Source organism: Eptesicus fuscus, chromosome 9 (assembly GCF_027574615.1).
Source record: "Eptesicus fuscus isolate TK198812 chromosome 9, DD_ASM_mEF_20220401, whole genome shotgun sequence".
Taxonomy (NCBI): Eukaryota; Metazoa; Chordata; class Mammalia; order Chiroptera; family Vespertilionidae; genus Eptesicus; species Eptesicus fuscus.
The window spans coordinates 21,228,463-21,241,704 of NC_072481.1; the positions used below are offsets into that span (position 1 = coordinate 21,228,463).

General features: G+C 49.7%; 1 protein-coding gene across 1 annotated transcript in view; it reads right to left on the reverse strand.

Moving 5' to 3' along the window:
• Positions 1-13,242, reverse strand: part of CSMD2 (CUB and Sushi multiple domains 2) — a 545,662-nt gene that overhangs the window by 261,304 nt on the left and 271,116 nt on the right. Inside the window, exon 6 of the mRNA XM_008156972.3 lies at positions 9,026-9,138. Coding sequence (XP_008155194.2) covers positions 9,026-9,138 — 113 coding nt within the window. The remainder of the gene's footprint in view (positions 1-9,025; positions 9,139-13,242) is intronic.

Below are 13,242 nucleotides of genomic sequence, written 5' to 3' on the forward strand. Positions count from 1 at the left end.
ATTTCTGATGGAATCACAAAGATTCGGAGAGTGTTTTCACATCATAGGGCAGAAAAACATGGAGTGGTGAATTAGGAACTGAAGGCACAGAATTCAACTGAGAGTCCACATCCCTCCAGTTGAGTAATGCGTAAAAAGTTCAGAAAGGCCCTAACCGGTTTGGCTCAGTGGATAGAGCGTCGGCCTGTGAACTGAAAGGTCCCAGGTTTGATTCCAATCAAAGGCATGTACCTTGGTTGCAGGCACATCCCCAGTAGGTGTGCAGGAGGCAGCTGATAGATGTTTCTCTCTCATCGATGTTTCTAACTCTCTCTCTTTCCCCCTTCCTCTCTGTAAAAAATCAATAAAATATATATTTTTTAAAAGTTCAGAAAGGGGAATTCTGGGATACTTCTGATTTCCAGTGTCGCATCCACTGTACCCACTCTGGAAATTGCCAAGGCCACTGCAGGTCTTTGGTTGTAACTGCTGAAGATGCTCTCAGTCCACTCATTTTAAATAGGACAGAAGTTGGCTTTCCGGTCACAGCAGTCCAAGCTCCAGGTTCTGGTGTCACAGAAAGTAGCTGGTGCTACTGATGGTGTGGGGTTTGGAAACGCGAGCTGGGCTCTCAATCTTTAAGATGTTTCACTTCATGACTCAGAACAAGTTGGAGAGGTTATTGTGAACCAAGATGATGCCACGTTCATGCAAGGAAAAGGTGACAAGATCTGAGTTGAGAAACATATTCAAGAACCCATCGAGCAGTTAGAATGTTACTATGACTGATGGTGACAAAAAACAACTAAATGACCATCTGGTGGAACTTCAGATCGTCCTTGTGCTGAGGATGGCTGGGACAAATGGCGTGGAGGAGAATGAAGACAAAGTCCAAGACCCACTAGACGCTACAAGAAAGGGCTTTGTCTGGGTGCTTTGCTTTAGTGCACTCCAGCCCTGAATTCACTGCTCTCACTAATAAGAAGCCATACATTAGCCGAAACCGGTTTGGCTCAGTGGATAGAGCGTCGGCCTGCGGACTGAAAGGTCCCAGGTTCGATTCCGGTCAAGGGCATGTACCTTGGTTGCGGGCACATCCCCAGTAGGGGGTGTGCAAGAGGCAGCTGGTCGATGTTTCTCATCGATGTTTCTAACTCTCTATCCCTCTCTCTTCCTCACTGTAATAAATCAACAAAATATAAAATATAAAAAAAAAGGAAAAAAAAGAAGCCAAACATTGGTGTGGAAATCATGAAACAATCACTCCACATCCTGGCAATACCACTGCTAAGAATGTAGGTGTTGGAGGATTATTGACAGTTAAGAAATATATGCAAAGTCCCTCAGAAGCAGGTGTTGCACCAGGCTGGTGATTTGTCTTTCTGAATAGGGCGGAAGAAGGAAATCAACCCAGCTTAGGTGGTAAGAGGTGCTCTGCTGGGTGCTGCTGGTGTGACTTCTTGGTTAACCACAGCAAAGCTTCTGGCTACCAGAATTCCTAAAGAAGAGAAGGACCCTGGCATGGGAGATTGGGGGGCAGTGTGGGTGCGGACTGTTCTAATTTCTAGAATAGTGCTTTGTTATTAATGGACTGTGTAATGATCTTCACAAACTACATCCGAGAAGTCAGCTGGAGAAAAGGACCGGAGGAAAGATGTTTCAGGGAATCACCGTGGCCATCCGTTATTGGTTTCAGTTTGCCTTTGTAATACTGTTCTCTCTCCTGAAATGTCCCTCCCCTCTCTTTTCCTCTTGGCTGCCTCTTGTTGGTCAAGGCCTCACTCAAAGGTTATCTGCTCTCTGTGGCTGTCCCTCATCTCAGGGAGAAGTCGATGCTCTCTCGGGACTGTATTCAGACCACTGAAAGCCTTCATGCACCGCAGTGTCCTCTCTGGTTCTCCTGCCAACTTGTCCCATGAGCTCCTATGTCTGTATCCTGTGACTGACACACAGCCAGGCACAGAGAAGGTTTCTGATAATAGTCTGACGACCAAGTGGGTGAATGGTCAACTTTTAGAAAAATATGTGCGTGGAATTCATTTCCTGGAAAAAGGAATGGGTTCTTCTCGCTGGTGGGGTGAGGAGTGCCCCATTTTGTGTTCATGCTCACTTTTTCGTTCAGGCTCACTCTTGACTGAATTCAGGAGCCTGCTTTGTGGGCCCCTGAGCCAGGTAGTGACAACTCAGCTATTTGTGCAAAGGTCCCTGGGGACCCCGAACCTGGAAATGAGGCTGGCTAGAGTTTGGCAACTCAGCAGGCTAACAGAAGAGGACAAAAGAGTCAGAGCATGGACCACGGGATGCCTGAGGCGCTTTCCGCTCTGGTCCAGACTGCAGATCAGTCACGAGCAAGAACAGGACAGGTTCAAGTGAAAAACAAGCTTCAGCTTGTTACTGTAAACAGCCCCAAGCAGCTCAGCAAATGCAAACTGTTTCTGAATGGAAAAGTTTATTCTGCAGACAACGGAGTTTACAGGACTTCTAGAAAGCCGAGGAGCCAATAGTTTCTCTGTAGAACATCTTCCATCTCCTGGTCACCAGCACTGAACTGACAAGAGAGGAGGTGAAAGGGAGAGCGGGGACGGGCTAGGATTTGGCTGAAGGGAGGGACGGGCACTAGATGATGACCATCAGGTCAGAGTGGTAGGCAAAGGAGGAGCCGGAGCTGCCAGCTCGCTCTTGTTGCAGAGAGTCAAGGTAACTGGTGGGTCTGAAGCTTCTGGGTCCCATTTCCTAAGCATCTACCACATCCCAGATACTTCACCAGGATCTCTTTTAATTTCCAATAGCCCCATGGGGTTAATATTATTCCCTCTTTACAGGTGAGCAGGGTGACAGTGAGGGGCCCCTTACTAGTTGTGATCATTCACTACTGGGGGCATTTAAGAAAGGTTCTCACTCTGATTCCTTGAAGCCTTGAAAAAACCAAGAAAGTAATGAACATTGAGAAGAACTAGAAATGTTTCTGGAGGCAGAGGGATGAGTTACACAACCTCAGGGGTCTTCCAGAACTGGAAGAACCTTGTGGTCCTTCGAGTCCTGGGGTTCCCAAGTTTAGGTACAGGACCCATCATTTTAACACTCGGGTAAATTCTTACTACACAAAATACATGAAAGAGGAACTGCTCTGGTTGAAGTTGGGGTGGAAACCTGGAGTCCCACCCACTCAGCCCCTATCAGAACAGCTGCTGGGAGAATCCTTTGGCCTCCAAGGAACCCACTTTGAAAACCCACTCTTTTGGGCTCCTCCTCTGAGGTGATATACATGGGGAGGACTCCCACTCTAAGAGAGGACTGTGGCCCCAGCCTCTATTTTGCCTTGAACATTTCACATCTCTATCTTTAACTTCTTTGAGTTACAGACTGGCAGAATAGCCAACTACCTGCTAGATAGTCCCCCAACCCCTGATATCCCAATACTACCCAAGAATCAATGTGTCCCAAGCAAAATTCATCCCCCATCTGCCTCTGCCCAAGACCATCCTGGTTAATATAATCATTTTTTACTCACTTCCTCAAGCCAGAAACCTAAGGTTCATCCCTGACTCCTCCGTCTCCTTCCCCCATCCCCTCTCACTCCCAAATCTAACTAGTCATGAGTCCAGTGTGGCGCACCATGGGGAGATCTCGTCTGGTTTGTCTCCTCCCCTCCACCTCCACCTAAACCCTGGTCCTCATCATCTGCTAATTCTCAAAGGCTCCTCACTGCCATCTCTCCCCCACCTTTTTATTCTACAGCAATCAAAGAGCTTTGGAAAATGAAAATGTGATCCCACCTCCCCCCGTTTAAAACTTCTCACCACCTCTCATCACCCATGGGATCAAGCCCAGCTTTACTGCAGCTTTTCACAACGTGAGCCCTACCTGACCTTCCGGCCTCAGGCCTCACTGCCCCTCGCTGCTCGCCTCCGCTCTAGACTGTGGGCTTTGTTCTGACTCAGTAAATGTTTTCTGCAAAAGGTCTGGGAGTAGATATATTAGGCTGTGGGCCATCCGTCTCAGCTGCAAACTGCTCAGCTCTGCCCAGGCAGTGCTATAGCAGCCATACACAATTCATAAATCAGAGAGCGAAGCCGTGTTCCCATCAACACGCATTTATGGTCACTGATATTTACATTTTATACCATTTTCATGTGTCATGAAATCATCTTTTGCTTGGACTGTTTAAACATGTAAAACCTATTCTTAGGAAGACAGGCAGAGGGCTGCATCTGGCCTGCGGGCTGCCGTTTACCCGTCTCTGCTCTAGAGACACATGAATATTTGTGGTTCTGCAGAGTGCACACTTTCATGCCTTCCTGCCTTGGCGCTACCTGGAATGCCTCTTCCTACTGTCCATCTGGCATCTTTGTGAGGCCCATGGTGAAGTCATTGCCACTATTTTGTAGGTTCTTTTTTTCGTGTGTGTGGCTTTTCTTAGGTGCCTCCCACAAAACTAATTGCTCTTTTATCTGTAGTCCTGGCCTTTAAGGGCCTCAATTATAGCTCTTACCATGCTGTACAGAACTTATAGACTTGTGTCTGCTCTTCTCTCTACTCACCTGTTCTTGAGACCAGATAGTGGTCTGCCTGCACTCATCTTTCTACGCCGTCACGTGGTAGTGCCACACAGACAATGCTTGTTAAATTACGTACCATTGCCCACCTCTGACAGCCAGCTGGAGGCACAGGTAGACTAGAACTCAGATCCTCTGACACCACGTGGCATTAGTTAAAATTGTGTCTGGCCACGAACAACCCTAAATTCTGACTGGGCTGAGACAGGAATGGAATGTGCTATGTTGTAGGTTATTCATGAATTTAATTCACTGTTTGTTTTCTTTGGGATGATATACGCACCAATACAATTATGAGTTGCTAATTATTAGCTCAGAAGTGATGCCAGACATCACTGAGACTTGGATGCCAGGAGGCTGAGCACAGGTGAAACGGGTCCTGCGCTGGTGACTCCTCAGGTCCACGCTCAGATGTCCCTGTCCCGCTCAGGTTCCTCAGAGGCTGACCTCCGTGGACTGCCAGAGAACCAGGGAGCCCACTGGTGAGGCAAGGCAGACTCCCTGGCACAGAGCAGACCAGGGCAGGGCATCTGGGCCCTTGCTCTTGGCTTCCTATTGGGTTGGCAGGTGGGAGGCACAGCAGGCATGAGGGAGGGCGGTGGGAGAGGTCTGGTTACTAATTCATGGGGCTCCCCGCTCCTGCACTGGTTACTGATTCCTGGAGCTCCCTCCTGCACTGTGGGTTGGCAGTGGTCAGGCTCCTGAGTTCTGCCTTGCAGCCCCTTTTCGATGGCTTCAGCACTCACTACTCCCTCCATGAACCTTTCCCTAGCCTAAGGGTGTCTCTGCTATTTAGTCCCTAGGGGCCTCATCACCCCATGGATTTCTTTTCTTTAAATTATTATATTTCATTGATTTTTTTTATAGAGAGGAAGTGAGAGGGATAGAAAGTTGGAAACATTGATGAGAGAGAAACATCAATCAGCTGCCTCCTGCACACCCCCTACTAGGGATGTGTCCGCAACCAAGGTACATGCCCTTGACCGGAATCGAACCCGGGACCTTTCAGTCCGCAGGCTGACGCTCTATTCACTGAGCCAAACCGGTCAGGGCACCCCATGGATTCCTTTAATCCCACCCTTACCTCTGTCATTGGCCCCTTCACTAAGCCTTCAGTTAAGCCGTGCAGTATGCCTTCTGTCTCCTGCTAGCCCCCTGACTGAGCCCTGTCTTTGCCACTCTTTTGGACTGAATCTGCAAGCAGGAAACCATAGATTGGTCTTCAGTAGTTTTTCATTCCTTTAGAGCAGTGGTTCTCAATCAGGAGTAACCCTGATTGTAGTTTTTCATTCCTTTAGAGCAGTGGTTCCCAATCAGGAGTAACCCTGCACACAGGAGACACTTGGCAATGTCTGCAGACGTTTTGGTTGTCACGACTGTGTGTACGTGTGTGGGGTGCCACTGGCATCAGGCATCTAGTGGGTAGAGGCCTGGGATGCTGCTCAACATCCCACAGTGCACGGACAGTTGCCCACAACAGAATTCTCCAGGCCACGTGTCAATAGTGCTGAGGTTGGGAAATCCTGCGTGATGGAGTCACCGATGGAATTACTAAATGATTAGTGTATACCCTTTCACTACGTACACCCATCCTGGAAAACGCTATAAAAAGAAGGTCCTGGGGAGAATCATTTATTCCCGCCATCAGCACACACCTCCGTATGTAAGCATGCTGGATCCCGGGGAACACGGCCGGCCGGGTCCAAGTCACTGCTCCAACACACCAGCGATGAGACCTCGAGCCAGCCACGCTCCCTCTCTGCAACTCTCACCCTCACCTATAAAATGGTGCTGATGACAGTCCCTACTTCACACAGCTGCTGTTAGGATGAAATGAAGCAATAAATGCCACGAGCCTGCAACTAGCAAGAAAGCCCTTTACGAACACTGACACACTCAAATGCGCAAACCCGTCCCAGGCTGAGTTGAGGGAGACAGAGCGAGGATAACACAGGGCCTACTTCATAAGTGAAACAGTTTTTCAGAGTTCAGGTTGCTCCCTGCTCCAGACTTGTGAAATTCTTTTAGAGGTTGCAACTAACATTAAAAATTGGAAAAGACATTTTCAGGGTGCCTCACGTTGAGTCAGGGTAAATACCACTTAGTGACATTTTCCTTTTAGTTCTACGGATATATGTGTGTACTGGGTTGTGATGGAAATTTTTTTTTTTTTTTACAGTGGAGTGAGATTAACAAAACAAAGTTTAAAAGCTACCAGCCAAATAGAAAGGCAAGACACCCAAAGCGCCGTAAGAGAAGGTCCTATGATTTTGCAGAAAACTTACACAGGCCTGCGAAGTCCAGCTTTGCCACTTACAGGCTGTGGTGCGTGCGCACGTGTGTGTGTGTGTGTGTGTGTGTGTGTGTGTGTGTGTGTGTGTGTTGGGCTGGTTACATAACCTCTCTGAGCCTCAGCTTCATCGGCTGAAAAATGGGAATTAAAAACATACGTGTCGTGGGGAAGCTCAAAAAGGGCAATGCACACACAGTGCCTAACACAGGGCCTGGTGCACAGTAGGCGTGCAACCTCCGAGTGCTCCTGACCTCCTAGCCTTCTGGTCTGGGTTCTCACTGCCCATTGTCTGGCATCAAACCCTAACTGATGACCAAGACAAATGGACCCTGAGTAAATGGAAATATGAGAAACAGCCAGCACCTATTTAATCCAATGAAATGACAACATCCATCTCTGCTTGTCTATTTTGGGAAACCCATGGGAAGGTCCAGACAGGCGCCTCACTCCCGCAAAGGCCCAGCCTCATTCGTGGAAAATGTCCCCAGGACGCCTCTTGGGGAGCTTCTTGTTGATTTTGTAAATATTTCAAAGATGTCCTTCTACCCACGGCTGCGGCAATGAGGCCGTTCATCAGAGGTTCACTTTTGAAGGGAACGCTTCTGCCTCCAGTGCTGCTTTTATCCCAGTTTCCAGCCAGAAAGCCTGGCTTGGGGGTGAAGGGTGAGGGTAGCGGGGGGGGGGGGGGGAGGGGGCTCTGCTCTGCCAGTGCTGCCTCTGGGGTGGGCGGGGTGCTGTGCTGTGTGGCTCAAGTGGGGCCGGAAGGGACAGCTGCCCAGATCTCCACTAGGAATCAATGGCTCCCCCTCAGCCCAGGGCAGTGATTATAGTTCACTTTCACTCTTCCCTCGGGCCCCCGGCCTGGTCATTGTGTGCCCACTCCCTTCCTCAGTCCCTCATACTCAGACCCTCATCACCCAGTCCCTCAGTCCCTAATCTCTCAGTCCCTCACTCAGTTCCTCACTGATTCCCTCAATCCCTCATTCACTCCCTCACTCACTCACAATGCAAGCCCACTCCTCTTTTTACTCCCCCGAGCCTCCTAAGGGCTGAATCCTTAATAGGTGCACAATCCAAGTTCATTATGGAATCAATTAGAACCAACATCAATTTGTAATTGGTAACAGTTAAAGGCTTAATGAGCAAGTTATGTAGCAAACCACTGGTGTTTAGCTCTGTAAATTGTGTGCGTTGCGAATAAACTCAAGGTTGAAAAGGAATGTCCTCCCATATGTCCCTGGGAGTTTGCATCTCCTTGGGTCCTAGAGAGCTCCCTGCTTTGGGGTTCACCCACTCCTCTCTATAGGTGGCTCTTGGGGTTAGAAATTCTCCATGATTGGAGTAGAAATCTGCTCCCTGCAATTTCCACCTGCCACTCCTGGTCTGATCTCTTGCCACTGACACCTCTTCAGAGATTTGGGCCTCTAAGCAACAGGGCTCCCTAAGTTATGTTGCCTACGTTTGAAATGCATTGTGCTCTACATTAAATGAGAGAGGGCTGAAATGTGGCTGCTCTCCCACTTTACACTGGGACAGGCTAAGAGGGTGAACTCTAGATTTAAAAGGCAGTTCAGATGGCCTTGGGAAACTAGCTTAATTTCTCTGTGCTCCGTTTCCTTGTCCATAAAATGGGGATGGTGACATTTAATCCTCATCATTGCTCCCAGGGCAATGACGAGGATTAAATATGATGCTGCTGATCAAGTGTCCAGCACAATATTGAGTGTTATGAGTAGCCTGGCCTGCAGCGGGGCAGCCTGGCCTACACATTTGAGAAATGTCACTCCCTTGGGCCACAGACCGCAGAGGCAGATGTAGAGATGAAGTTATGCAGAGCTCTGTGTCCGCCAATAAGAACAGGACCTCAGCCCTGGCTCAGTGAGGTGGTTGGAGTGTCATCCTATATACTGAAAGGGTTGATTCTTGGTTGGGCACGTATGGGAGACAACTGATCGGTGTTCTCTCGCACATCGATGTTTCCCTTTCTCCCCCCGCCCACCCTCCACCTTACCCTCTCTCACTAAAATCAATAAGCATATTCTCGGGTGAGGATTGGAAAAAAAAAAAAAAAAAAGAACAGAGGTGAGTATGCCCTGAAGCCACATTACACACCAGACCCAGTCTGGGACAGGATGAGCTTGCCCTAGGTATCACGCCTGCTGCCCACCGAGGAAGGGTGGCCGCCCGGCCTGCCTACCTTGGTACTGGGCGCTGAAGCCGCGCTGCCGGTGGTTGCCGTCGGAGGTGAAGTGCAGCCGCAGCCAGTTCTTGCTGCTGATGACAGGGGCTGGGAGGCTGGCTCCGGTGAACCTGTGGGGACAGGAAGGTGGCAGGGTCAGGGACCACAGCTGGTTGGGATAGGGGAATGGGCATCCAGGAGTCTCCCCACTTCCCAGGCCTGCTGGGGCCTCTGCCCAAGCCTGGAGCAAGAAGGGAGGGCTGTGCTGGCCCAGCTGCCTCCAGTAGCTGGGGCCTGAGCTGCTGGAGGGGGCTCCTCCAGGGGCCTTCTCACTGCCCAGTTTCCCTGAGATGTCCGAGGAGGGGGCGGGTCCTTCAGGTCTGGAGCAGAGATCCAGCTCCCCAGCAGAGCTCTAGCCTGCCCTCCAGGAAAGAAGTAAAGCCCCCCGGGACTTGCAAGGGGTCAGGACAAAGGGCTGGGGCCACCACTATAGACAGTGTGGCCCTTCACAGGTGTGAGAGCCCATTTTGGGGTCACTAACGAGGCCCTGGGTCTCCTCTGGCTCCTCTCCCTGTCCCTGCTGGCTCACCCTTCCCCCCTTAGGTTAGCCTCCTCAGGGTTCTAGCCAGGCCAGATCAGTGGGCGGGACACCAGGATATCCCCCACTGTCACTGGTCACTGCCCCGGCCTCTTGACCTACTGCCGTCCTGAACCAACTTCCAGCTCAATCAGATCTTTCCTCGTAGAGTTACTCAGAGCACAAGAACCTTCCGTGGCTCCCCAGTGTCTACACAAGACTGGCCTTCCAAACCTTTCCCCAGTCCTCTGCTTGGACCGGCCTCTGCTCCATGCTGGCCCTCTCTACTACACTCAGCCTAAGCCCTTTTGATACCCCTCCTTGCTCTGCTGACTCCCCTGCACCTCAGATATCCCCACCCCCATCTTCTCTCCTCTGACAGCCTCCAAGCTGGCCAGGTGCCCAGTGTCTCCCTCTGTTCCTCCTGCGTACAAATCAGGCACGAGCCTCCTCACGCTTCTCCTTGGACTCGGTCTGCTCCCACTCCCCAGAAGCTGCCTCCATCACCTAAGCGCTCCATGTGTCTCCTGTTCTAGTCTCTGCCTTTCTGCCGGGGACATACTCTCCTGCCATCCTCACCCCTGCACCACACGTCACTATGATGACTCTGGGAAGCTCTCAGATATCACAGCCCCGGGAGACCCTTTCCTCTTCTTGTCTTCGATGCCACACAGATTTTGGTTCAAATCCAGGTTTCACCACTAACTACCAATGTAACCTAAGACTAGATACTTAACCTTTCTGAGAATGAGAATAAGAACACCAGCCCCCTAAGAGTTTGTGGGAATAAATGAGAGACCTTGTGGGTAAAGAACCTAGCCCAGTACCTGACACGTATTAGCTCAGTCAATATACTTTTCCTTGCCCCTCCTCTGTGATGCCACAGCATTTTATTCAAATTATAATTCATTTTAGGTGTGTGTCTCCCTCAGATAACTCCTCAAAGATGGCAGTGTAGCTTTGTGGCAAAGAGGGGTGGTGGGCTCTGGAGGGATCAGCTGTGTGATCTTATAAAAGTTACTTAAGCTCTCTGTGATGTTCTCTATAAAATGAGGATAATAATAACCCCTCCCTCAAGAGCTTGCAAGGATTAAATGAGATAATACACAGAAAGACCTTAGCATGGTCCCTGGCAAATAGAGAGCTCTTGGTAAGTGGGAGCTGCTATTTTCTTCCACATCATTTTTATTCTTCCTCTTTGTACCAAGCACCTAACAGAATGGTTGGTACAAAGCAGGTGTGTCGGGATTCCAGCAGAAAATAGCTGGCAAGGTCATATGAGAATAATCCCAGGAGTTTAATGGATTCTTCACAAAGGGGAAACCACTTTCCAGAGCAAATGGTTATCCCCAAAGGAGAGAGCTGCACGGACCCAGATCTTCAGTCCAGACTGCAGCTGGTTTGTGCAAATCGCACCAGAAGGGAGCAAGGAATGAATACCTGGAACTCACTCTCCTCCCTCCCTTCCTCCAATCTCCTGCTAATGCTTCTGTTGATCTTGCCCAACTGGAAGCCAGAGGGCAAGGGAGCATACTGATAGCTAAGTCTTCCTAGGCATGGGACAGGAAGCATAAGGGAGGGGAGAGGATCTGGAGGAGCAAACAGAAGAGAGCCAGCATGGTAGGTCTCCATTAATAGGTACTAAACAAAAGAACTAACCAAAGAGCTCAACACCCTGCATCACTGAGTTTTTACTATAATGAAAATGCTGACATACACTAAACTCCAGGAATATAACCCATATTGTTATGGTAAGAGCTATTATAGAAACCAATTACTGTATTTCACCAGATCCCATTTAAAGTACTTTATTACAGGCCGAGTCATTTAAGTTTTCTAAGGAGCCACAAACAGTATTGTGGGTTGTTTTTTTTTTCCCCAGGCCAAATTCAATTCTATCTCAATGACAAAGCTTAGAGGCTATTTACATAAAGGAAGTAAAAAGAGAGAGAGATTACTTGAATAATTCAAAACCAAAAGCTGTTTATTGCAAAATGGAATGGGGTGAGGGGGGGGTATTGGGGTCCCAAGAGCAGGATGGGAGCAATGATCAAGACTGTAACCAGAAGCCAGCCCCAGGATCTGCTTTAACCCCTAACTGTACAGCCTGGCAAAGCCGGAAGGGTCACCTCCCACCTTATGGATCCTGTTGTTAATTCTCAAGGCTTAACCTTGAGGGTCCTAAACTGCTCCTACCTCCTTGGATGTAAATGTTGCACATTTGAGAGTTTTCTTGGCATCTATCAAAGAAGGGGGGGGGGGGGCGCGGAGTTTGTGTGTGTGTATCCTGGCTGGTGTTACTGAGGGATTAGACCATTAGCCCACACACCAAAGGGTCCCAGGTTTGATTCTTGCTCAAGGGCATGTACCCGGATTTCAGGCTGGATCCCTGGCCCCAGTTAGGGCATGTGTGAGAGGCAGCCAATCAATGTGTTTCTCTTACTTTGATGTCCTCCCTCCCTCCCTCCCTCCCTCCCTCCCTCCCTCCCTCCCTCCCTCCCTCCCTCCCTTCTTCCTTCTCTCCCTCCCTCCCACTCTCTGTAAAAATCAATGGAAAAAATATCCTCGGGTGAGGATTAACAACAAACTCTGCTGTGGAGATGGTGTCATGCTTTTTTCAAAACCCTCCAGTAAAAAGTACTGACACGTGAAACAACAGGGATGACTCTCAAGAGCAGTATGCTGAGTGATAAAAGAGTATATGCTGTGCAATTCCATTTACATCCAACTCTGGGAAAGACCAATCTACAGTGAGATGAAGCAGACTGTGGTGGCCAGAGCTGGGGTGTTACAGGTGGCAGTGCCTGGGAAAGAGCACAAGGGACCTTCTGGGCGGTGGAAATGTTCTCTGTCCTGAACAAGGTGGCAGTTACGTGCGATGTACACATGCCAAGGTGGCTGCAGAGTAGGTGGAAGCTACCCTCACCTCCTCCCAACCGGTGCCAAACCAGATTTATGGCTAAATTATAAAGCAATCAACCTGAATAGCCAACTGAAGGCTAGCTGAACTGAAGTACTATAACCAAGGATTTACAGAAGAAGCCACACAGAGGCTGGTAAGAGGGTGGAGATGCAGAAAAGGCTGCCTGCCCCCCACTTTCCCCCCTCTCCCCCCACCCCATACACACACAGGTGGAGAGGCTGAGAAACCAGAGGAATATCTCAGCTGCAAAACTCCCTCCTACCAGAATAGGGGCTCAACCCCATGCAGGGATCCCTAACTCAGAGTAGCAGAGATGGAGGAGCCCACGGAGGAGCCCACAGTGCATCTGGTGGTGAAAACCAGCAGGGATTCAGTCTGCCTGGGAGAGAAGAGAGTCTGCTAGAGACCAGACATCTTCCCAGGCCAAGCACTCCTATTGTTCCAGTACCTGCCTGGAGAGTGCACTACCAGGTCCCCCAACTACTAGTGACACCAGTCTGAGTGCTTGAGTCCTGCAGAGGGTACGCTGGCTGCACCCAGTGGGGATCTTTGGTGTGTCCTTTTTCTGGAGAAGCTTTTAGAGGAAACTCGGTAAGTGCTTGCCCCCTTCCTGTGAACACGGCCAGCCTGGGCCCACTCTACAGTGTTTCTTCAGCAGACTCCAGGAAGACCAGGTAGCCTCCGATCTGCCCCCAGCTATAAGCTGGAGGAAACTGACCCTTGTACACAGCTTGG